Raw genomic sequence first — 26,971 nt, 5'->3', positions numbered from 1 at the left:
CATGGAAAACAATACTTACTTCCTCATTTGGTAAAGACACATATACCCGTTTGGTGAATCGTCTAGAAAAAAAACCACAACATATATACATACACATTTTTATGACTTTTTAGTGCACACAGAACCAACATTTCGTTTGATAAATGTCAAAATTTCACTTACATCATCAAATTCTAGGGAGCAGAACTACAGATTTAGAAAAAAAACACCAAAACACACACACACAAAAAAAACCCACAACAACCGAACAAACAATATGCACGAGCCACTGGTGTCATCTTACTCTTATTTGAAGTTAAGAGACTCCTCCCAGAGAGGGAATACTCTAAAGGCAGAAATACCACTGACTACCAGCAACAAAATAAAGTATCTCTTCATTGTACACACACAAAAAAAATATTTTGAATCATTAAAAATGTGTTTTATTTGTTCAGACAGTGCTGACAGGCGTATTTTCCTCAATCAAGAACGAAAAGAGAAGAAAGTAAGTCAACTTACACCTAAAAAATCCTAAGGAAAATCTACAGCAAAATATATAATTGCATGGGACATCAGAAGTCCAACATTCTCAGAGGAGAAATACTAGAATTCACTGCTCAAATTTTTTCCCTCATCCTGCCATTGAGATCCAAATAATCAAAAAACCAACATATAACATGCAAGAGGGTTACAAAATGCTGACTTGGTCTCAGCAGCTACTGCTGGTTTAGACAATTCCAAGGCCATTATGCTTGTGCAGGTGTATCCCAAAAGAGAAAAGACAGGCACCTCTTTGAGATGTTAAATAATTTAACCTTGCCAAACAGCTTTTGCTACTTATTCCAAAACTTAAAACAACCAAGACATGAAGTAGCAAAACCTGCTTTTTGTAATGAATGTCATGATATTGTATTCAAACAAAGGAAGAGACATCTTGATACCTAAGAACGGCATCATCAAGCTCCTGTGGCCTGTTTGTTGCTCCCATCACAAGTATTCTGTCCTCTCCAGAAGACTGCACCTACATAACGCAGGAAGGTAAGACAGCTTTTAGTTTACATCGAGTTGTAATACATCATGACCAGTTAGAGACTTGTCATGAATTCAGAACACTGATAGGATCTTACTGCAGGTGCTTTTTATTTTTTTCCATGCAGTTAGCTTTAAAACATTCTTTAGATAAATGTAAAGTCAAACTAGGAAAAAGTAAAACAAAAAAAAGAAAGAATGTAAACACAGGACATTACACCCTAGTTATGCTGCTTGAAAAGAGTCTTGCAAGAGTACAAACGTTGCTGTGGAATTGCATGCTACAATGCTGGAGAAAACTGAGACTACAAAAAGCACTCAGAAGTTTAGTCATCCAGAGGTAATTAGGTTTAAAAAGCCAGAGACTTTCTGCTGTTGTGGGTTTTAATGCCAAACATTGTTTTGAAGCCTACAGAGAAAAGGAGAACCAAAACTTTAGACTAACATACAGCCAGAACCACTAAATCAGATCAGAGATTCATCTAATACGAGTCTCACAACAAGCTAGTAATCAAAACGAGAAGTTATTCAATAGTACACAGACATAGTCATTTTCCCCCCAATTCACTCAATTGCAAGGCTTGATTTTATACCCAAGAATATGGAGACTTACTTTTCTCTTTTCAGAGAAAACATGTGGGTATCAGACAATCGTTATTATTTCCCTAGTGTTCAATTCTTCCCAGACTTCAGTCCAGAGAGTTCCACAAAAATATTGTATAATATAGTTACACTTTGATCCAAAGTTTGCTAACATACTAATTATGCTTAATTTTCCCCTTTAATTTCAAGAGAAAACTGTGTGTGTGTGTGTGTAGTAATTTCCACACATCATTGTGACACTGCATTACTCATCCTGATTGATCCCACTTTGGAGAAGTTTTTCCTGATCTTGTTGTCTCTCTATACAGTTGTCTTCTCCTGTACCTCATTAGTGTTGCTTCACCACTGTAGCAATATTCTGCTATGCTAGCGGAATATAAACTAAGATTGTTCAATATAAAACAGTGCTGTGTGGCAGAAAAAAATTCTGATATTCATTTGTTGCACCCAAACTATGAAACCCAGGTCCTTTTCCTGGGTATTACATACATGCTATTAAATATACTCTTACTGTATCCTGCCATCTTTAGGTAATGATGCCAAGAAAAAAATTATAGCTCAGTAAAAAGCGTATTAACACAGAAATTAATCCTTGTGATGTGTCAGAGCTGTGTATACCCATGGTCTGAACTAGTCAGTTTGAAATCCTCATCCCTCAAGTCTCACCTTATGCCTTGGCAGCGCATGCTTTCGTGACACATATCCCTCAAAAAGCAGAAAAACACTACTCAAAAGCCATTTAATCTTCTTTCACTTTGCCAGAGTGAAGAGATGCGCTTCACCAAAACACGCAATTGCAAACAAGGATTCAACTCTGCCTAACCCTCAAGCGTTCCTCTTGCCCTGTAAGAACACTTGTTCTCACAGCTCCTTTATTATTGTCATTTGTTACCCTTTCTTCTCTGGCCAGAGTCTTTCAATCCATTATTTCATCTCATCTCCAGATTACTACCCTTCACCCCAGACTGAATTATCCAGAATACTACAGTAAGCAGATGAAAACTTAACAGCAAAAGAAAAATGCTGTTTTCCAACCAAGGCGGAAGACAGAGGGGGACAGAGCTAAGCCCCAGTAGCCAAATCCTATTTGTGCTTCATCTGTAGCTTGTACTGGCACCTACTACATCAGCCAATTCAGCTAAATCAAGCAATACCCAAGACTAAGTACTTACACCGTCAAATTCTATTAAAAATTCTGTTTTTAGACGCCTACTAGCATCGTGTTCACCTTCTCGTCTTTCGCACAAAAGGCTATCAACTTCATCTAAAAAACAAAGAAACACATCTTAATTAAGTGTACAACACTAAAACCTTCATATTTGTCTAAGTTCTTTTGCTAACATAGGGCTCCAACAAGACAGATCAGATCTTTATTATTTAGGAGACAGGCAGATCTTAGTGAAGTTTAAAATCTTGTATAAATGTGTTGTCCTTTGAATACGTAACACCAACCACAGATGATAGAAAAAAGTCCTGCTGATAATAAACTGGAACTCAGGACAAGCAAAATCCATTTTCATGTTTGAAGTTTAATACCTAAAAGGACTTACTCTATAAAAGTAGTAGAGCATTTGTGGTTTTGAGGGCATTTCTTCCCACTATTAACACCAATTAAATAACATAAGAGTAATCTAACATGCTCTATATGCAACTAATAATTAGCCAGCAGGTCGTACTTGAGACTTGCTCCACATTGCAGAATTACCCAAACAAGTTTACCTGATTATTCCAATTTAATGGGTCAAAATATTTAAGAAAATACACAAAAGTCAACAACATTTAAGGTCTTACCAATAAAAATTATAGAAGGCTGAAGTTCTCTGGCTACTGCAAAGAGAGCACGCACCAGTTTCTCCCCTTCACCCACCTAAAACAACAATAAACTCTTTTTGGAAGGGGTTTAGAAAGTGTTTATTAAAAGAAAACTAGCGTAAGAACCTTCAGAAAATCTTGCTGATAACCAACCACACACAGTCCATTCACACACACTCGGATTATCACTAGTTCAGTATTACATACCACAGTATTGTTTATGTATCAAAAGAAACATTACAACTTCACTTATGATCACAACTGAGTTGTCAAGAGACTTTGGTGCCTAAATTAGCAGAGTGAAAGGGAGATGGGACCCACTTCATTGACTTTTGAAAAAGAAAAAAAAAAAAAAAAAAACTTACAACCACTTATCTATATGACAGCCAAAATCATCCTGAACTGCAAAAGCCTTTGACATTGAGTTATCACAGACACAAACCAAAATTTTTACCTCATAAGTCACTTTTTTAACACTTTATGTTCACTATAGGCTAAGAGTTCACCAGGGACTCATCAGAAGTCTCTGGCCTTTTTAAGCCCCAATTACAGTATGTGTATTTTCAGATCAATATAATTTGCTACTTACATATTTTGAAGTTAGGCTTGCTGCACTTATATTAAAGAAAGTAGCGTTTGATTCTGCAGCAACTGCTTTGGCCTAGGAAGGAGGAAAAAAAAAAAAAGAAAGTACTTTTTAAAATATCACATTGAAGATACCTCCCTGCTTCTGTAGCTAGTGCTCATGTCCTGATTGACAATTTTGAAAACCCCTGTTCCTTCAAAAGGAACACCTTGTAGATGCTACAGAAAACTTCGGTACAGGCCACTTACAAATAAGAACAAATAAGTGGTTGAACCACTAGAGAAATTTCCAGATTCCCTTAGACTTCTTTAATCACATCTCTCCACAGCCAACTACAACTGGCTTACTGAAGAACACAAATCTCCAGCTCCTTCCAGTGTATCCTGAGTAGACATCTGAAATGATTTTAACTAACTTAGGGTGGTATTTAGGTTAGCAGTTGGATCAAATCACATTAAAAATTATGATTTATTTTTTCCTCCATACCCTATACATACAAAAACTGTTTTCAGAGGAAAGCTAGGAAAAAGAATCGGTTCTGCCAGAATGCTCATACAGAGTACCGTCTTCTTTAACAGTTTCACCATATTCAAGTAATTATGATTCCCTAGTTACACAGTTTAATTTTTGTGATTAGCATTTATGTTCCAATACGTGAAACATAACTGATGAGGCAAAGCGAGCTGCTCAGCATTCACACTCCTGCACTTCAGAGCTCACCCAACCTCAGCATCAGCAAAGGGAGCGTGCAGCTGCAGCCATGCCATGTGATGCAGGACCATGTGTCTGGCTCAGCTGCATCAGGACATGCGATGCTCCCCAGCTGATGCATAGCCATTTCCCTCCAGTTCCCCGAACCCAGCACATCAGGCTGAGAAAACAAGCAGCAGACAGACAGTTCCACAGTGCTTATGCTCCTTGCATAGCAGCGTGGAAGTCAGACAACCTCCTTCCTTGCTACTATGCTGCTTCCCCATTTCCGAAATGCACTCCCAGTATATTTTAGTGGAAAGCAAACCACTGGTGATTAATCACTGCTATACACAAACAATTAACCATGTTACTTGTACTCTGTCTGAAAATGACACTTGGACTTGCTGGTTTAAGTTTTAAAACATTACTTGCGATACTGAACAGAATTAAATAGAGAACAGTTTAGCAGTTCCCTCCTCATAAAATCCACAGTTAAGAACAATGTTGCAGTTTTGTCTTAAATTGATGCCATAACACACATCCAGGAAGAATACACTGTTTATTACTGCAACACCCAAACTGGAAGCCACCCCTCACAGTTACATTTTAAGCCCACCAACTCATGACTGAAGTGATTTTCTCACCAACATTGTCTTCCCATTTCCTGGTGGGCCAAACAGCAATAATCCACGTGCAGGAGCTCTAAGTCCTGTAAATAACTGACAAGTACATCATCATAAGTTACCTTCAAAGAAAATGTTGATTTACCTCCATAAGAAAACGGTTTACAATTGAGGAATGGCTCGCTGGCTAGCAGTAGTAGCAATAGTAGCAGTACAATAGCACAGGTTTTGAGAACTGCATTCTATTACTAATTTGACCTAATAGACGTCACCATTGTTTCATACACAACAGTTAAATTACATTATAATCGTTCTGTGCATAGACACACTGTGAGATCTCTCTCTCTCTCTCACACAGTATAAAAGGCAGTAACTTTCCATAAGACAGATCAGCCTAACAAATTTAAAGCATCAATTCCATTTAAAAAGGAGGGAACTCAGGTGTGTAGTAGGAGAGTTAGAGCAAAGTTCCTACTAACTGCTTATGGAAGAACTCCTTCATCTTTCTCTTTTTTTTTAATTAAATGAAACTTGAGAAGACAAGCTTTGACCAAAACTATTTAAAATATTACTTAACAACCACCTACTCTCTCTAAATGCTACTGATAATCATCTCCTGCCTCTCACTTCACATTGGATTCATCTTTCCTAAAATATTAAATTGTATCCATCATATATGTAGCATCACAGCAAGCAAATCTACAAATTCTCATAGAGTACCTCTCTTACTTATTTCCGTAGCCTGTTTTCCCCAGTGCTTTGTGTTTACCACTTTCCTCAAGAGTTTCGGAGTTCCTCTTTTGGTCTCACACTCACTCCTCCATTCCAGCTTCCAGTAATTCCAACAAACAACCAAAAGGAATAGTAGGGAGCCTCTTATTTACATGCACACCACACCTAAACACCACTCTCGGCAGGCACTCCTTTCCACAATATCCATGATAACAAATGGCTCCATTACCAGTGTAGCATTTCCAAGATGACCAACCAACACACCTTTTCTCTATTATTTAATCATTCACAGCATTTTGTTTGTGCTTAACTTTATTTGATAACTAACAATAGTTATCCAGCATGATCCTATTCACTAATACATACCACCTATGTTACAACTGTATTGCAGTGTTTTAACCTGGATAATCACAGAATGTTAGGGATTGGAAGGGACATCAAAGGATCATCTAGTCCAATCCCCCTGCCGGAGCAGGACTCCCTAGATCAGATCACGCAAGGACGCGTCCAGGCGGGTTTTGAACATCTCCATAGAAGGAGACTCCACAACCTCTCTGGACAGCCTGTTCCAGTGTTCTGTTACCCTTACTGGGAAGAAGTTCTTCCTTGTGTTTAAGTGGAACCTCCTATGTTCCAGCTTATATCCATTTCCCCTTGTCCTATCATTGGATGCCACTGACAAGAGCCTGGCTCCATCCTCATGACAGTCACCCTTTACATATTTATAAACATTAATGAGGTCCCCCCTCAGTCTCCTCTTCTCCAAGGTAAAGAGACCCAGCTCCCTCAGCCTTTCCTCATAAGGGAGATGCTCCACTCCCTTCATCATCTTTGTGGCCTTGCGCTGGACTCTCTCAAGCAGTTCCCTGTCCGTCTTGAACTGAGGGGCCCAGAACTGGACACAATATTCCAGATGCGGCCTCACCAGCGCAGACTAGAGGGGGAGGAGAACGTCTCTGGACCTACTAACCACACCCCTTCTAATACACCCCAGGATGCCATTGGCCTTCTTGGCCACAAGGGCACATTGCTGGCTCATGGTCATCCTGCTGTCCACCAGGACCCCCGGGTCCCTTTCCCCTGTGCTGTTCTCCAACAGTTCAGTCCTCAACTTGTACTGGTACATGGGGTTGTTCTTACCCAGATGCAAGACTCTACACTTGCCCTTGTTGTATTTCATTAAATTTCTCCCCGCCCAACTCTCCAGCCTGTCCAGGTCTCTCTGAATGGCAGCACAGCCTTCAGGTGTGTCAGCCACTCCTCCCAGTTTAGTGTCATCAGCAAACTTGCTGACCGTGCACTCTATTCCCTCATCCAAACCATCGATTAATATGTTGAACAATACAGGTCCCAGTACCGACCCTTGAGGGACTCCACTGGATACAGGCCTCCAACTGGACTCTGTCCCATTGACCACTACTCTCTGGCTTCTATCCTTCAGCCAGTTCACAATCCACCTCACTATCCGATCATCCAGACCACACTTCCTCAGTTTAGCTCTGAGGATGCCGTGGGAGATTGTGTCAAATGCTTTACTGAAGTCAAGATAGACCACGTCCACTGCTCTACCATCATCCACCCACTGGGTGATGTCCTCATAAAAGGCTATCAGGTTTGTCAAGCACGACTTCCCTTTAGTGAAGCCATGTTGACTGCCCCTAATGACCCTCTTATCCTTGATATGCCTAGAGACAGCACCAAGGATAAGTTGTTCAATTATCTTTCCAGGGATGGAGGTGAGGTTGACTGGTCTATAGTTACCTGGGTCTTCCTTGTTGCCCTTTTTGATGATTGCTATAGACCCAGGTCTATAGTTACCTGCGTCTTCCTTGTTGCCCTTTTTGAAGGTCACTATAGACCCAGGTCTATAGTTACCTGGGTCTTCCTTGTTGCCCTTTTTGAAGACCACGTTCTCCAAGTGCTTCTGCTTTCCATGCTGCACACCACCATGCGCATCTCCTGCCTGCCTCCTTTCTTTCGGAATCATACTTCACGAGTTCCACCATTTTCAGACAGTCCAGACCAAATCTACAACTCTCCCTTCACCTTGTATGTCACCTACACAGTTCAGCTGCAACTGCCATTTATCACTGAGACACGCTAAGCTTTTAAAGTTCTTGTTAACAGGCTAAATGTACTAAACGTGGTCTGAACTAATTGCTACCACTTTATTAGCATCTTATTGCTGGAATGGTTGCAGCCAGTGCTTTCTGTTTATTCACCTAAACTCTTGTTCTCCTACCAAAATACCATTAATTGGTTTGTTAAAATATGAATTTGAGTTCAAAACTCATTAAGATTACAAATGAAGTACTATTTAATTTACTAAATGTTCCTCTATAGTTGCCACATCTATCATAGAATCATAGAATGGTTAGAGTTGGAAGGGACCTCAAAGATCATCTAGTTCCAACCCCCCTGCCATGGGCAGGGAAACCCTCCACTACACCAGGTTGCCCAAAGCCTCATCCAACCTGGCCCTGAACGCTTCCAGGGATGGGGCATCCACAACTTCTCTGGGCAACCTGTTCCACTGCGTCACCACCCTCTGAGTGAAATTCACAAGGAATAAGCCACATCTATTTTCTTCCAAGGAACATTTAAAAATTTGGAAGATTCTCTGCCCTTGTTATTTCTCAACGTACACCAAGGTCAGGACCATTGCTAGCTACAGTAGCACCAAGAAGACATTAAGAAAATATAAACTATTATTGAGAAAGAGTCATAATTATTCCAAGCCTCACATCTCAAAAGTCCTTCCCACCCAGCTCACTGTATTAGTGCTGCTGAACAACAAACTCGATGTATTAAAGCACTGTAATAACAGAGACAGTACAATGACATTTTTCTTCTGCATAAGAATACCAGAGCATGCATATGTGATGCCAAAGCTTTGTTCTCCTCAGGTCTAGTATTTCTATGATGCTCTGCCAGGTTTAGGGTTTCTTCCCTGCGACACTTCAAAAACAGAAACTGCATTAAAGGAAAGAAGGTGGCCACAGAGCAACCCCAGTCACCCATCAATGTGACAAGAGACCCACAAGCAAACAAACAAATAGCAATTTTGCTTGAATAATCAGTACCGCAGTAAATGATTGCATGCAATTTCTGCAAGAGTCCAGCAACTTTTAGCAAGTCCATCTTTAAAAAATAGCCAATTTAATTTTTTTAAAAAGTGGCTCGGAAAATTGCGGTAGTATACGGACCAGACCTGAATCTAGGCAGAGTTGCTGAGGTACCTATGATAAATAAAATAAAAGTCTAAATGACCAATTTCCACTCAGCCAAGTAAAGAGGAAATCTGCTCTCAAATGTTACACACCTCGATGTACTTGCTTGTTCACGACACTTCTTTGCATCCTCTCTTGCTGTGAACAGACTATTCAGAATGTCTAATCAACACTCACACAGAGAACATGACCACAATACCAATTTAATATTTTTCAAACCAGATAGCGTCATGATTTAATTTACCCATACGAATCTCATCTGTTTCACTCTTCCAGTTCTGGGCTTTGTCCTTTACATGTCCACATAGGGTTGGAACACAGCTATAGCTATCTGAAACAGTCTGCCTTACAAATTTCCAGGATTTTTTTTTTTTTTTTAATTTCTTTTTTTAGGGGGTTGTAGTTTGTTTTTGTTTTTTTAAGCTCTTGCCTCAGCCACTTTCTCCAACATTGACTAGCCAGAAGACAAGAAATTTCATGATAGTATTTTAACACATAAATTCTTCATTCTCCTTTTCCAAGACAGCTATCACTGCACAACTATCAATAGCAATCGTAGAATCATAGAACGGTTTGGGTTGGAAGGGACCTTAAAGATCATCTAGTTCCAAGCCCCTTCACAGATTACTGATAATAATCAGTAAACACAGGATTCAAGAATCACCACTTCATGTGTGAAGCACAATACATTTATTTGATTTTGTCACAGACTGATAACAACACTCAGTTGCTTACCTCAGGTCTAAGAGAAGGAAGAATAACAATTTCTTGCAAAGCTTGTTTAGCCAGTTCCTGCCCTGCGATATCATCAAATTTGACAGCTGGCCCACTAACAAAGAAATGGAATACTAATTAGTCTAACAATGAGATACTCTTTTTCAGCTGCAGCTGACTAATTTCATGCATTTGACTATTTATACAGAACCCTTTTGAGGAAATCTACAACTTACATTGCTAAGGATTTAAAAAGATAAGCATTTCTGATTTGAATTTTCATCCTTTTGCCAAAGTAACACCAACCAAAAAAAAAAAAATCAAACCCAAAACAATCCCTCCAAAACCCAAAACAAACTATAAGTCCATTCCAAGTGGATCAAGACTGTACTGAACAAAAAACTGGTTTTCAGCACTGAAAAGCCTATTTTTCTTCAGACTAACCTATCAACAATTTCATTCAGGATAAGATTAGCAAGATTACTGTCGACATTTCTAAATATCTTCGAGTCTTTCTTTTTTCGAGGAGCAGTGGTAGGAGTAGAAGGCTTATTTGTTCTGCTATTTTTAGGAGCAGCCTGGAGAGGGGAGAGAAAAAAAAAAAACAAACAAAAAACCCAAGTTGATACTTTTAAAGCATTCTATTAACAAAATTACTTCTACGTTTCATTCATAAAACCTAATACATTAACAAACACCAGATATTCTGATGCTGTATTTTGCTACAAATCATACTATCATATTCGGCCACAGGTAGAAAATCTTAGGCTCCAGTGGTGAGAGAGTTTTTGATTTTGTTTGGGTTGGGGTTTTTTGTTGTTGTTGCTTGGGTGGTTGGGGTTTTTTGTCCTTTTTTTTAAAAAAAAAAAAATTCACTATTTAACCACAGCATTTTCCCCCCAGCGCACTGTAGAAATAGAGCAAAATAGAGTATCACAAACTGTTTCAGATTCTCAATACCTACAAGCAAGAATTTCTACTGGTGTCATACTTTGATAATAGGCCACTTAAAAGCCTTCATATTATAGCAGCAATGACATTTAACCACATTTATGTTCCAATCATTCTGCTCTTTGTTTTACTTTACTGCAAGAGTAGCAGGGAGGAATAACAATGGAAGGGAAAGAGATGGGTCAAAAGAAACACAGTAATTTTCTGTCTTACTACTGTAGGACTTAGTTTTGTATTTCAGTCTCAATCTAACCATAATTTGCTTTTCAATGTGGTTGCAATACAACCTGTGCAGGCATGTTTTGTAAGAGAAGGAACACGTGGGGAGAAAATCCATAGTTCTGGAGTAAGAGAGGTTTTTTCACTTACAATCCGTTTGCCTATGCAGCCACGCAATGTCCCCCGATTTCTGAAATCCACTCTGCAGCCTAGCTCAAAAAGCCTGGCCAAAAATTCAGGGGTTTAGGGTTTTTTTTCGAAAAACTTTCTGCTACTATAATACTGCAATAAAGGCAGTAAATCCGAAGCTTGTCATAGCATTTACATTGACTTTCCAAGCGTATACTGCTATATTTATCCTCACCATACCTTGTGCGTTGAAGCTGCAGAATTAGGTGCTGGTCTAGACACAGAAGATGATGATATCCCACTGTAGCTAGGTGTTCTATGGTGACCTGAAAGGCCTGTGGATCCAGTTTTTGCAACAGTTTTTGAACGAGGAAGGGAATTACTCGTGTGTGTTAAGGGATCCTTCTTTTTCGGAACCGCTCCACTTTCTATAAAGAAAACCAATGTCATGAGAACATTTTCAGCAGCCATACTTTTACCATCAATTCTAACTTGAAGACAGTATTGTTGACACATATAATACAGTATTATAGCAGAATAATAGAAGTTTTTAAAGAGGTTTAGTACATTTCAGGGGACATTAACTGCAGCTTTCTCCTAAAGTTAAGTTTTGAAGTTTTAGGAGCTCTCAAAACAAACACTAGTTGGCCATCTTAGAAAAGCTGGAGATGGCTAAGTCCTGTAACACAGGAAGAACATGATCTATTCCTTAAGACATAAGAAGACGGAACACAGGCTAGAAAATTTTCCTTCCAAAGAACTCCTAAAAATAATCATTATAACAATCCTCAAATTTCAAGCCATTCTATTCAGAGCATTCATTCTTTAAGTGATGTTAGCAGGCTAGTTACTTTGGATGCTAGATAACACTCTAGCACCTTCCACACAGAAGCTTCATCAAGACACTTTAGTTTGGGAAAAATAAAATAGTTACACCTGCAAGCAACTGTCAGGAGCTTTTTCTTACAACCTTTTTTCACTTCAGGAATCTCAAACGATAAGTAAATTCTGAATGGACAGCTCTGAAGCAGCTTGCCTTCCTACATTTAAAATTGTCTTAAAATATTATATTATACCACCGAATTCAAACACCGCTACACATTCCGTTCACACTTATTCTAACTCATCTCCCTGATGGAGCAGGAAGGTTTCAAATTAGGTGGCAGATAAAACTTAACATATTGGCCACAGGTGATTAAACTACAAAAGGCCGTTTTGGTCCAGAGTAAGTGAAACAACACTTGATTTTTACATTCTCCGTATGGAAGACATGACAAAATAAAGTTTCTTGGAAAATAAATGGCAAGCATAAAACATGAAAGCAGAGATTAAAAGGTAAGAACGTGCCGCAGCAAGCATGGAGGTTGGTCAGGCTGGTTAATGGTTACAGAATAGCATCAGATCAGGGTTTTTTTTTGTGGTGGGAATACAGCAGTGTTGTCTGTGATGGAAACTGTAAATACTGCCTTATTTTACATCCTTCAAAAAGGATTAAGGAGCCTTTTGATCAGATCAGAGAAATATAGCGTCAGAGGTAAGGAAGCTCAAGATGAATTTCTGCTACAAGTTTCTTCGCTAAGATTTTAGAAATCTGCAACTTCTTAGTCTTAGGCAATGGGCCAAAGAACTCTGATTTTTAAGGAAGTTAATGACTCTGAAGAATTTTTAATTTGTAACACTGCAATTCAATGAAAAATACTTGAAATAGAAAGCCTCATAATTTTAAATGTAATGTTTAAAAAATGTAAATAAGAATACTTCAGTGAAACAGTATCATGGAAGGATCAATTAATTACTACCATATTCTCAGCCTCTTCAAACATACTACCATGAACAAATCTTTACACAGCCTGCAGTTATCCATGTGTTGAACTACTTGGCTAACAAGCTTCTAAAGCCCTTCACCAGTCACAAATCTACCCCTTTTAAGAGTTACAGAAACTCCGCAGGGATCATCAGAAACAATACAGATGTCTCAATATGCAAAAAACAAGAGAACTTGAAGAAAATTAACTATATTTACCTGTAAGATATTTGTTGGAAAAAACAAACAAAAAAACCCACAAACACACACACACCCCCCATCAAAAAACCCAAACCAAAATAAAACAAAGACAAAATCAAAATCAAAACTGGCTACTGACTAAATCACACATAGATCCAGAGCTCGTTAAATTTACTTAGTCATTCCTGCACAGGAATTTCCAAGTCAAAATTCTTCAAAATTAGGCATACTTAGTAACTTTCTAGTTAAAAAAACAGTATAAGAATTTATTAAAAAACCTAGCTACTCAACACTTAGACTGGTCCAATTTAATCAAAAGGTGGCATTCTGGTTGGTTGGTTAGGTGGGTTTTTTCTTCCTTCAGCCTCGTTTGCACAGCTGGCTTAAAGTCAACACGAGAAGGCTTCAAAAAGCTAAAGTAGTTTTTCTCCATCTCCTTCAGCCTAACATGTTGCTCAGTTATCACACTTTCCCAGAACTACTCCACCTACTGAGAACAATACACACAGTGCAATTTCAAGTATCATAAAATTGCACAGGTAAAGAGCATTTCAGGAAGCTGGAAATATAGGCAGGGAGGGAAAAAGAGAAAGTTTTAAATACAAATTATGATTTACTCTAGCTGTACCTCCAGGAATTATGACGACTACGTTTACATATGTTCTCTGGTCAGTCCTGATGGGAGCACAGAAAGAAGCACTGATGAAATACTCTTTAATATAGTTGTTCAGTGTCAACTCCAGAGCAAAACTTAATTTTATATACAAATTTTCATTGAATCGGCAAATAAAAATGTGATCAAACTCCTCAGAATGACAGTTTATCTAAAGTTTACCTATTTCTAAAGTGTGAAGTGTTTAAGCGCGCATGTATGTCACTTGTCAGACTGATAGCCCCCACTGTTTCGTTACGAGATACATTTTGCTGTAACAAACACAAAATCCCCAAAACACATTTGTAGTTGTCATCTGCTGAAAGACTGAAAATATGTTGCAAGTGGCCTTAAAAACTTTGTGATATCTCCCGCAGCCATTTGGCAAACGTTTCACCATTCTGTATAAAACAGTAAGGAAGTGTCAAAAATATGTTCTAATCACAAAAAGAGACCGTGGTATTTTTTCATTTGTATTTGAAACTCTGAACAATTCACCTATCTACTTCATATATACTTCTAGGATAGTAATAGGGGCTTGATCATTTTGATTTTACTCTCTAATTCTTGACTGGATGGAATAAAAAAGCTTTAAAGCTCCAAGCCAATGCCACTAGATCACACAGACATAACAACCATCTGGTCCTGAAAGCATCCCTGCAATTTTAATCTGTCATCCAAATATATACACCACACAAACAAATTACAAACAAGCAAGCAGCAAAATTTTGTGTGAGGTTTTCTACTGGTTAAATTGTGATAAGCTGCAGACATGGGCGCTCAATTTCGGACCCTCTTACAGACAGAAATGTTACAATGCATATATATTATATTTAACTGGTTTTAAAGATAAAGTGAAGTAAGGATATGTTTGAACAACTTTAAAAGAAGCTGGATTACACCACTTACCTGGAAACACAGAAACAATCTGGGAAACATGCAGCTTTAGCTCATTTATTTAATAAAGATAACAGCATGCTTTGTATTTCTAAAAAGCAAAGCAATCATATTTTCTTTTGTGCATCTAAACCAGATTAAGGCACAACTTAATAAACAAGTTTCTGCTGGTTTATAACTTCCTAAGCATACAAAAAAGAGTTTAAATTAAAATTAGTAGCAGTGGTTCCAGTATTGCAGAACACTTTCCAGCCTTTAGTTGTGACACCTTAAAAAAAAAAATCAGCAGGGAATATTCCTTAGAAATTCCTTACTTATGCCTATTGATAGCTTCTCTTAATCCTTTTATGTCAGTTATTGCATGTGGTCTGTGGACCTCAAGTTGGAAAAAAAATAATTTTACTGGTCTAGAATTGTCTGCAACGTTATGTACATAATTTTATTCAAAAAAACCCAACCTTTAAACTGCTTAGCTATACATTTTCTGCAAATACTGCATAGCAAAGGATGTGCAGCAATTGAAAGACTGATAGTTATGCAGGATCAGCATTCACCATAGTCCCCAAAATAGCAGTTCCTTCAAAGATTATATTCAGATTTTTCGAATAGGTACATTCAAGTACTAAAAGCTACCTAACAGAAAGCTTCAGCAACTGAGAAGGACATGTCCCATGTTTCGAATGGTAGCACAGCTACACACATCAGGGACACAGTTCAGAAAGGAGAACAACTGACAGAGCCATGTCAGTCAAAAGATTTACTGTTGCCAAATTATGCTGTTAAAAACGATCTTATTGCTACTTGGGAAACTCCATTAAAAACTTCAGTATTAAGAGCAGAATTTTTGCAACTTGAAAAACACTGCCAATATATGCTGACTATTAAAGACATGCCAGCAAATCCTTCCAAGTGAAAAGAGAGATAAAATCCTAGCTACTAGCACAGTGCTAACATTGCAAGAAAAATTTAATGCTCTCTCTGATCATATATCATGCCGAGATTTACACATTAAATGTAAAATGGTACACTGGAATCACTGTAATACTACCAGTACTGTATGCCCAGTAAATAAGTTCATAAAACTCAAACCACTGCCTTTGACAAGACTGGCATAATCTTCCTAAGCTAGTTTAAAAACAAAAACCAATGCACAATGCAGAGGAAAACATAAGCATCTGAGGAAAAAAAATACAGCTAAGTTGCTTTACATCTAATTTAAGACTGCTGCGAGAACAAGAGTGATGGATATTAAACAACAAACATGTATTTCAAAATACAGGTTTGGGTCAAGGCTACTTGTTATTACTCGTAAGATGCCTGCAACTGAAGAGCAGGTGATTCTGCTGTAATGAGATCTTATAAAACCTCATTATAAATCTATCAGATAAATTTTCAAGAAAAGTGTCTAGTTATTCAAGTGAGTTAAGAAACTATGAATGAGGAAGACAGGGATAGGTAGTCATTTGTTCTAGAATCAAGTAAATTGGTCTGAAAGGCTAACACAAATAGTATCTTGAAGAAGGAATAATATCAAATCAGTAACACTTTGTAAACACAAAAATACACAGAACAGCTGTGAGAACAGAATATCAGACAGAATTAAGAAGCACAAACATCTGTAAAGACTCTGGCAAAAGAAAGAAAGCAAAGCACTTTTTAACCAAAGAACGGGCAAAAAGGCACTTCCTTGATGTTAAAGCTATTAATGATCATGTTTCACACTTCATAAAATCGTGGACTCTTTAAAAGCCCAGCCTGATTAGGCCCAGGTAATACTTTACGCAGACAGAAAAATGAAGATTATGCCAGAGCCCTGTCGCTCAGTATCTCTGCAGTACCCCTACGTTCTCAGTTAATGTCAGTCCTCTTATCTCAAGTAGCCTGCAAGCTGATTTTGTACAGTTTTCTAAGAATTTGTCATCTACTTTGTGTGTTTAAATGATGGCAACTGTCTGCGCAGAAATACCATCTATAATGCAACATGTATAAAGAAAAAAATGGCAAGATGATTAGCAGACTGAAGCGAAACTGATACAGTACTTTTAAGAAAAAAATGTAGCACCAACATGTTCTTACAAACAACGCTCTCTCTCCCCATACCTTCAAAAAAGAGACAGGGAGTGCGAGCACAATCACCAGCCAATTATGAAATTCAGACAACAGTTGACAGTACTAGGGGAGTCAACCTATCAGGGACCCAACAGCTGCAGGAGAAGTTCAGAACTTTGAGTAAACATCTGACTTCCATAAGTTATGAATCTAAAGTTTACCTTTCGCAATGTAAATGTAAATGAAAATGGAAATAGAACAAGCCTCTTGAAGTCTTGTCCAAAGTAATCAGTAGACGCCTGGTACCTAACTCTTTTATGACTTGCTCTTTAGTCCTTTTGTCTCTCCTCAGATCCCACTGAGTCTGGTAAACGAAAGTTTCTCTGTTAGCGTGCACTCCTTTTTAGAAAGTGGGAAAACACTCTCTCAGAAAAAAGCATCCCCAGAAGACCACGGCCCTTTGCGTTTGTTTCGCCACCCTCTCCTCTACAGTTTTGCAGAAGTGGTTCATCTTCTATAAACCACCAGGAGTATGACTCCAAATGACTAATACAACTTTCCAGAAGTTTACCAGTAGTGACCACCTCCTGCTACAGGAACTTCTGTATATAAAAACACCTGCCACAGAACTGGCAAAACGTTTCATTTCCAGTAGATGCCAATGGACATTCTATACTTTGTTACCAACAGATTTAATAAATTAACAGTTTTAAGAGTGAAAGTTCAGTCTAACCTTCTGCAGCATCCAATTCTCAATTGAGACACATTGAGAAGAAGGTATAAAAAAATATAAAGAAAAGAGTTTAAAGAAACAGCTGTTCATACTGAATCAGACGGAGCATGTCATCAACTTTTGTGGGTATATGTATGTATTTGTTCCTTCAGTCTCTAGCCAACCAGGTAAAAAGACAGGAGTTGTACTGGATCACTTAAGGTAAAGAGTTCTCAAGGTCAATCTACAGAGGAACTTATACTGAAGAGCCATTTTAACTGCATCTTTTTGACAAACGTAGTTAACAAAAATACCACACATACAGTAATCTAAAGGTGCCTAACATGACATAGACTCACTACTTTAACTTCTCATCCATTAGAAAGAATATAACCAAACAGCAAGATGACTTCAGAACTAGAAATGGAGCTTAAAAAAAAGTGTTTTACGGCAAGTTTTAAGTTTAGTTACTTTAAAAACTGAATACTGCTCTTAATTCAGTAGACACGCGTTATGAGTTCCACTGCTTATTAGCTATTTTATTTAACCTCATTATAGTCTACTGTACGAATTATTAGTTGAGATCACAGTTGTGACAATAGCTTACTGCTGGCGTAAAACATTCTTTGAAGACAATTCACAAACCTCACAGCAACTTGACTCCTTGTGTATAGACAAACAAGTTTACTTCTGCTATTTTAGTATCCCTGGTGCATTCTTCTGGGGAAGGATAAAAACAACCTTCTTTGACAAAAAGCAAGAGCTATTTCCCCCGCCCTCATTTTAATTGTGTAGCACTTTCTCAGAGTAAAAAATGCGGAAATTTAAAGCAGCTTAATGCAAATGCACATTCACTCTCACAATATCATAAAGGAAGAACTACTTATTTAGGCACAATATATAACCTACATATCCTACATTGACTTCAACACTTTCCAAAACAGGTTTAGTTTAATTCCTTTAAGGATATAACATGAGAAATATTTTCTAAAATGTTACCTTAGTAAATAGTTTTGGATTTTAAGACAGTCATTGTTAAGAGAGAACTGAATGCTACAAAATAAAACAGTGTTGTCAAAGCCATAGAAAGGATGGAACATATTTTATATAAAGTCTTTAAAAACAGAAACATAAACTTTTTTTTTAAAGTTAGTGGGGCCAGAACATAGCGTTGCATATTTTTTTCCTGTAATACACCAGAAACTGAGAGACATCCCCTCAATAGGCGCTGGTAAAAACCAAACCCACCTGACTGGAGATGTCCATTGCGGCATGCCAGGTTAGTACTGTCATTATAGACCTCCATTTGCGGCTTGGAAATTTGCAAAACTGCCTGCAGCTTCTCTACATAGTAGACAGAGGGGGAGGGAGGAAAAAGAACAAAATAAACAAACAAAAACCAAAAATGAACCAAGAAAATTTATGTATGTTGAACACAGAAATGTCAAGTCTGGCTTTGTCACACTTGTTACAGGGTTAAAGATAAAAGGAATATTTCTATCTATTCTACATGTTTAGCAAATTTGTAAGAAAATTCTATCAGTAGGAGCATGACTGAAAACAGCTTTAAAACCAGCCATTTATGGCTGAGTGAATTACAACAATCTTTACAGTCTAGTGATTGTAGTTACTTCCCAAAAGCAATGGTCAGGATTAATTCAACTTCATTTACTAAATATTTGTGTTGATAACCCATTTCTGAAAGTCTTCCCCACAGTGTTACTTTTGACCAACTGCAAGGAGTCATCACTTTCCTGCATATTAAATGTTTCACTTAAGTGGTAACAGTCAGTCAACATTTTATAGAAACCTCAATTGTTCAAACAAAACACCATATATACATTACGATGATGTCTTTCAAGATCTCTATTTAGAAATATAATTGCCTTGAAATTAAGTCAATAGAATTGTCATACAAACTGTGTTCTTTAAGAGGATTAACTTCAGAGACATCTAAATACAAGATTTATAAGGTTAAAGACAAAGGAGAAAGAAATTAACTCAAAAAAGTCATGATAAACAAGCCAAAGTAAGGCTCCAAAAGACACAAAAGAAGAATTAAGTCCCAGGACTACGTGTTCTCTGCAGCTCACCTACCACTCCTGCTTTTCCCACTGCAGTTAAAAATCTCTAGGCCTTACTTTCAGGGTGCTTTACATCCTCTCCCACCTTTATTTCACACACGTACACCTTTTTGTAAGAACAAAACACAGTTTGTAGGGATGCAAGGCATACATTGTCACATTCCCTCTCTCCTCCTTTTTTTTTTTTTTCCCCCTCCTATCCCCCAAGACATAACAGCACCAAGAAGCTGCAGGAAAACAGATGGCCAAGTAGAGGAGGCGATACCCTCTGGCAACATGAAAGCACATATCACAGAAGAAGCCGAATTCTACTGAGAACACGCACACCCGAGATCACAAATGCCCTGACTGGAGGAAGAATTGCCATTCAGAGCTTGCAGATCGTACAACTAACAAGCATAAACACTTCCTCGCTTCTCTTTCTTTATCTATTACAGATCTTTTTCCAGTCTTTCTGCTTCATTCCTTTCTTCTGCCTGCTCCTGATCGCTCACTGCTTCCCTGAAAAGTACCTTTAGATCCAATAGTTTAAGTGGTGGTTTAATAATAATATCCAGACTGAACAAGATGCGGTTTAGCGTGAAAACTTAGTAGCCACAGGCAAACATGAAAGGTTACAGTTCAAGATTACCATGTGCACCAACGACTGACTTCATTTTAAATTGGAAGCATTAAATAGTCACGTACAGTAAAACAAAGAAAACGTTAGTCGCACAAGAACAGCCTACAAACAACTACAAGCTTTGTAACTTGCAAAAAGTTACCCTAAGAAATCTCCCTCTAAAGAAGTCCAAGAAAAGTCCTTTTAGTTGACTGACTGCAAACACAGTGTGCTACTTCAGTGGGCACAGCACCACTAAAGGAGACAGTAGAACAGTCTACTCCCTGTCCAGGGCATGCAATCTGAAAGGAAAGTACACAGAGAAGCTTAGGAAACAAAATTAGTATTAATACTAATATCTTACTAAGACATTAGATAATCAGTTATGTTTTGGAGAACGTTTCTGAACTTTAGAAAAAACTTTCTAACGAGTGACCATAATAAAATCAATTCGTTTGAGCAGGAATTCAGGAAATGCTATTTGCTTCAACACTACAGATTGAGACTGGGGTTTTACCACAGTTATCAATGGCTTAGCAAGTTCTATGTATTCAGGAACTTCAAAACTGCAACAGCAAAAAAAATGTAATCCAACTGTTGCCCAGTTTCAGTTCACACACTGCTTTCCCATCACATCACACATTAACATGTAATTTTAATATTGCACATAAAATTACATAAAGCAAGTACATCACTTTTCTTGAGAGGCAGTGTAGCTGTAGAGCCGTCTGGAATAATTAAAATAAATTGAGCTATTAAATATTATTCCAGGGAATCAACAGGACACTCTATCATCTTCCACTTAAATGCTTTCTCCCTATGTCTCCAGACATTGAAGGAAAAAAAAAGTTTACAGAATCTCATTCATTGCTTCTCCTTGATGATAGACCTTTGTCATAAATCTATCAAATAAACACCACTGCATCCATTGTCTTATTTAGACAACACTAGACCTTGAGTTCGAGGTAATTGATTTCTAATTAAAAAAAAAAAAACGCTGTTACCCTGAAGCAAAACCACCATTGCCTCCAAGAAAGTGGAAGAATCCCAAAAGGTGTCCATTGAAGCCGTATCTATACATGGGCAGAATTATTACCAAAGAGGATACTGATGAAAGGTATTTGAGTTACATGCCATGTGCATCCTTCAACCAAAATACTGAAGCTGCACCTAGTACGCAGACAGGCACTTGTGCTGATAGAAATCCGTCCCCCTACAGAAAGTCTCTCCAAAACAGGAGAACACAGATTTGGTAAAATATATGTATAGCATTAGAATTGAATAGTGTTGCACTGAACATTGTGATTATCTATCTTTAGGAACAGCAAACTGCTGAGTTTTACATATCGATTATGGAAAAAAAGTATCATCCTGTGATTCTAAATATATCAAATATAATGATTCTAACATGGGTGATCAGTCATCCAAGAGAGACCAGGTCTATGAAGACCATCAGAGCAAGCTTCACCCACTCGTCTAAATAACAGCACAGCTAACACACCCTAACCTGTGTCAAAAACAGGTGCCGCCAATTCAAATGGTAGAACCTCAAAGTCCCCTGAGAGCTAGCACAACTCAGTATTGTCACTGGACTGCCAAAGTGATCGAGTCACCTCGAGGTGCTCTGAAACATACCTGGAGTAACTTCAGCTTTCAGGCTGTGTCATAGCACAGCTTTAAAGAGAATATGACACAGTAATTCAGACTCGAGATGAAAACAGGGCTCAAAACAGTAAAGTCATCATCCAAGGTAAGTAGTTGCATCCTCTTGGCCGAACATTAAAAGGCACCAGCAGTGTGATGACACATGGTGATAACATATGGGTGTGATCAGACATTAAACTCCCATCAGTGATGTCAAACGTCCCCATTAGTGATGTCATGCAACTTAAACTTACATTAATGATCCAACACATTTAAAAAAAAAAAAAAAAAATCAAAGCACTGAGCGCTTTCAAGGGACAGTTATAATCCATATGATTTAATTTTCACTTTCTATGTATTACCAATGTAACTTGCTTGACTGGATGGCATTTCAGTTTGGCAGTCTGCAATCACATCTGTCTAGCAAGCAGGATGAAATATGGTATATTATTGTCTACTTTAAGTCTGTTTTATCCTGGAGCTAATGCGATAAAGGACTTGTCTGTTCTCCCTTAAGAAATGGAGAAATTCCACAGAACTAGAGGAAAACCCTTACTCTTTGATCTTAAGAGTTGTATTCATAGGAAAAATCAGTTTATTGAACCTTAAGAGCTTTGAGAGCCTCAGGTTTAGTTCAACTACAAAAGCATCCCCTTAAAAACTTCCAAATATCTGTAGCTGTAAGTAACGACTCTACATTACTTCAAACTTCCCCCAAATTCATGTAAAATGACATATAAAATAAGAAAGACAGATACAGTCAATACATGAAAGCTAGTTACATGGTTTAACAAATATTATTCAAATAGATCCATGATGATCAAGTTTTCAGGGATTTAAATCCACTGGAATATCCCTCCAAACAACATCTCTTTTTTTTTCCTTCCTTCTTAAAGGACAGATGACTTCATTTGCTCCTTTCTATCCAAATTATGCTCTCAGGTACGTTGTTTAAGGCAGATCCCTAGTGCAAAATTAACAATACTTTAAGTAGAACAAAGTACTAAACCATGATAATTTCAAAGTAAAAATAATGATGAAATCATACTGTTCTATCTGTTTACCTTTCAATCTGCCCTCTGAATGAAGCATACAAATAGCATGCAATCACACATTCTGGTAATAGAGATGAATGTACCAGCTTGAATTCGACTTTAGGCTTTTTTGCAATGTTTACCCTTTTCATCTTTTCAATTGGAGCACAGCAAGTAAGCAACTTAGCAACGTTGCAAGTGCTACTACAATGACACAAGCAAGGATGAGGCACTACCCAGAAAATACAGACATTGATACTTCAAACAGCAAACTTTTTAAAGAAGTCCTAGTTAGTTGTAATTAGGATGGTAGCAACAAGCCATACCTTATCAAAGTTTGTTAGCACGTAATCACTCCCACTCTTGTTCTCTAGTTTACATTACCTCTGAGAGTTTAACCCTAACGAGTAGAAAATATCTTTTCTGCATATACTAGGGTTCTACCAACAAACACCAGTAATAAAGCATAGAAGCCAGAAGACTCTTTCACCCCATGTTCCCTTCACTTTTTGACAGAAAGAACTAAGGACACCAGTAACTCAAGGGAAACAAAAGGGATTCACTTTCTTGTGGTTGTCACAACTCCCCTGTCGATCACCAGTCGGGACACAGAATCACAAATAGTAAGATGAGAAGAGAATGTGAGTTCTCCTGTCTGCTGTACATGCTCTTAGGAGAGGGAGTTAGTAGAACTCGAAGCAACACAGCGCAAGATTAAAGGTGCAGATACACAAGTTAAACTCAGGAACATTTGCTAGTTCTCCCTTAACGAGCAATGAAAAAAAAACAAACAACAAACCATCACCTTTATTTTCATTTTACTGCCCAAACTGAAAGCATTTCCAAAGCTCTCAATTTAGAGGATGAACTACACAAAGCTAGGGGTTTGTTGCTTAATCTTTTGTCTGTCTTATCATGCACAGTAAGATGCCAACTCCAATCCTGACTGTTTTGCTCTCTCCACTAAGAGCTAATACACAACATTCAATTCTGATAAAGCTAAAACTATATAACATCATGCTTCCGAAAAGAAGTGATCTTACCTGCTAGTCCTAAAATAGAAGACTACTAGATTAAAATTACCAATATTAAGATTTCACAACTTAATGGTCTACATAATGCTAAAGAATTATTATTACAGTACACCAATAATCAGGGAAATTGTTATGTAAGCAACAGCAGAATTAACAGAACATGAAGCAGACAATTACAGAAGGCACACTTAGCACTCATGATGAGCAATACAGCGTTAAGTTTTACTACACTGCTAACACAGGAATCCTAAACTAACTCCAACAAGAGTTGGGCAACACTTCCTGGGTTTACGAGTCAAGCACGCTACACTATAAAGACTTCTCAGTTACTTTTACACCTATTCCTTAAGGCATAGGGAACTGGGTCATGAGATTCCAATTTCAAAAGCCATCAACAGCACTGAAAAAACATTACTTACTCTCAGCTAAAAACAAAACTTAAGAGACCCTACACAGATAACGACTCCTTCACTTTAAAAGTCAGTGATGTTTTAGAGCAATGCATTACATGAAGATGTGCAAATAATGACAAACTTTCCAAAGTCATGAATTGTAACTGGTACCTAAAAGCTGCAAGCGATCCTTGGCCATTGCCAAATTTGTCATCATTTTAGACTGCAGACGTCGAGCCCGTTCACACTGATCACCTTACAAAGAAAAATCAATGTTAAAACACAATGTGGCAAATTAACTTTTTTAAGTGCTAAAATACTGACACCCGGCCTTCCCTCCTCTTCCTCCCACCCCTTATCTAACCCCTCCACTGAAGAACATAGCTGCTTAATCAACAATTTAAAGTTAGTTGACACTATCTGCTTTACAGTATCACTCATATAGCAGTAGGAACCCAAGCATTGCTTTGCATATTCTCTAACATCTCATACTGACCTAATATATGTTCTTAGTCACTGCATTTTTCTAAACAGAAGCCAAAGAAAAAAGATTTTTAAAAAGATTGAAAAGTGACTGAGAGGCAAGTACAATATGAAATAATTGACTTTGGCAAAATTAACAGATTATAATTCAGTTGACTGTGTCCCTTTACATTTCAAAACACACAGAATTACAGACATTTATAATACCACTTCCTAAAAAACAATGTCTCTTCAAGTCAAGCGTTTTTTGGTTTGGGGTTTTGGTTTGGTTTTTTTTAAATGTGCAATTCAGATGGGTTGTATCAAACGCTACTGGTATTGCTGCTGACACCACACACTATTCACAAACATTTCTAAACATAGCTGAGGAACAAAACAGCAGTCTGCAAAGGGAGTTACAGGTCTGGGTGGGTTTTTTTGGGGGGGTGGGTCAATTATTATTACTATATTATTTCGAGGACAGAAGTTCTTAGCAAGTCCTTCACTACACCTATTTCTCTATGGTACATACCTGCTTCTACTCTACAGCTTAAAATGTTTCCATGTACACAGATGGCTTTCTTCCTTTGTTGGAAGTGTTCAGCTATTTGGCGTAAGCTATTCAGAAACACAATGCTAGACCATTCCAAATTGGTGGGGTTTTTTTTAGTGATACTGAAGGGAATATAAAATTCTGCATAAGTGAGAACATGAACTGTCAACTCTGGCAAATAAAAACTCCATATTTTGGCATCCTCATTATAGAAGAAATCAAGTCTTTTACATCAGCATTTTCATGAACTGCTTATGATATTGGATAGTCTGAAAATATTTGGAGGAAGATTTGCTTGTGTTACAGACTAGAACATTAATGAAGAACAGAGAAACAGACCAGTGTTGACCTACAGCTAAAACAGGAGTAAGAAACACGAATTAATTCATACAGCAGACCATTGCTAGCACCTACCATATTTAGTAATATCGATTCCTCACTCTGAAGAAGCCATAAATCAAAATCTTTTCCACAAAACTCAAAACTGGCTTACCTTGACCAATTACTAAGACAGCTATTCCTTTTTCCAGTTCTTCAATTCCTTTCTTATACCATTCAACAGCTTGTTCCTTTTGTCCTGCTTAAAAAGGAAGTGAACCCATTATTTTCTGTAATGAATTAAAGTTTAGGAATGGTTCCATATAATGCTGTGTAAAACAAGTAAGAGGAAAGAAGAGATATTCGAAAAAAACCCTATGATTTAAAGAAACACTTAAAGGGACACTGTCAACTTTGTATCTACTTAGTTTAAAATAAACTTTTCTATTAAAAACAGGTACTACACCAGCCTCAAATCACTTTTGCCTGTTTCAGGAATACTTCTCCATCCTCCTTAAAAAGATCAGTCCCCTAAAAAAAAAAAAAACCAAACAAAAGCTAGCCTACACATATTCATTCATAACAGAAATGGTGAAATTTAACTTTCAGTGACAGCCAAAACCAAACTAACACCAGAAACACAGAAACTCAGTAAGAAAAGCAATGAGTCTAAGATACTATACGAGTGAGCCAAGAGACACTCTTCCCCTGGTTAACTTTTGTACAGAGCAGCTCATGTGTCATGGATGTATTTCTTTGTTCATCCTATCATCAAACTGCTGTATTGCAAGTGTATGTCAACTTTCACGTGAAGTACAGTGCAGAATTAGAGCACACCTCTGTGCCAACAACGTCCCAAATGGATATTACAGCAAATAAAACCACAAACATGCCTAGGTCTAACCTATGCTATCTGACACTATGACCACAAATAACCCTCTGAAGCAAGATTCCTATCTCCTTCACATTGCTCCCTTTCTATAAATACTCTGCATTAAGAAGATACTTGCATATGGAAACACACTTTTGCAAGGTAGCCATGTCACACTAATCATGCCTTTCCACACAGGAATACAGCACGTTATGCATTACAATTTAAACCTGATTAGCATTAACAAGCTGCTGGTGCTAGAAAAAACGAAAAATGCCTAGAACGAAACCTTCAGATATCATTACCCTAGTTTCAGAAGAGATGAAGTTTCACAAAACTATTCCAAAGTGCCAGTTACCAGGG

General features: G+C 37.7%; 1 protein-coding gene across 4 annotated transcripts in view; it reads right to left on the bottom strand.

Annotated features, from left to right (window-relative positions):
* The window catches only part of SPAST (spastin), a 39,195-nt gene that overhangs the window by 8,881 nt on the left and 3,343 nt on the right, over positions 1 to 26,971 (bottom strand). Inside the window, exons 2-13 of one of the 4 annotated variants that reach the window (XM_086631608.1) lie at positions 25,913 to 25,999; positions 24,576 to 24,659; positions 18,864 to 18,959; positions 11,541 to 11,728; positions 10,446 to 10,579; positions 10,023 to 10,116; positions 5,347 to 5,421; positions 4,013 to 4,084; positions 3,403 to 3,478; positions 2,784 to 2,875; positions 921 to 1,000; positions 20 to 62 (exon numbers count right to left, since the gene is read on the bottom strand). In XM_086631608.1, coding sequence (XP_086487734.1) covers positions 20 to 62; positions 921 to 1,000; positions 2,784 to 2,875; positions 3,403 to 3,478; positions 4,013 to 4,084; positions 5,347 to 5,421; positions 10,023 to 10,116; positions 10,446 to 10,579; positions 11,541 to 11,728; positions 18,864 to 18,959; positions 24,576 to 24,659; positions 25,913 to 25,999 — 1,121 coding nt within the window. The remainder of the gene's footprint in view (positions 1 to 19; positions 63 to 920; positions 1,001 to 2,783; positions 2,876 to 3,402; positions 3,479 to 4,012; positions 4,085 to 5,346; positions 5,422 to 10,022; positions 10,117 to 10,445; positions 10,580 to 11,540; positions 11,729 to 18,863; positions 18,960 to 24,575; positions 24,660 to 25,912; positions 26,000 to 26,971) is intronic. The other 3 variants (XM_086631609.1, XM_086631610.1, XM_086631612.1) reach the window with 3 other exon arrangements.

The sequence above is a fragment of the Tauraco erythrolophus genome, chromosome 2 (assembly GCF_009769465.1).
Source record: "Tauraco erythrolophus isolate bTauEry1 chromosome 2, bTauEry1.pri, whole genome shotgun sequence".
Lineage (NCBI taxonomy): Eukaryota > Metazoa > Chordata > Aves > Musophagiformes > Musophagidae > Tauraco > Tauraco erythrolophus.
Note: the sequence above shows the minus strand (reverse complement) of the source record. Positions and strands in the feature narration are given on the sequence as shown.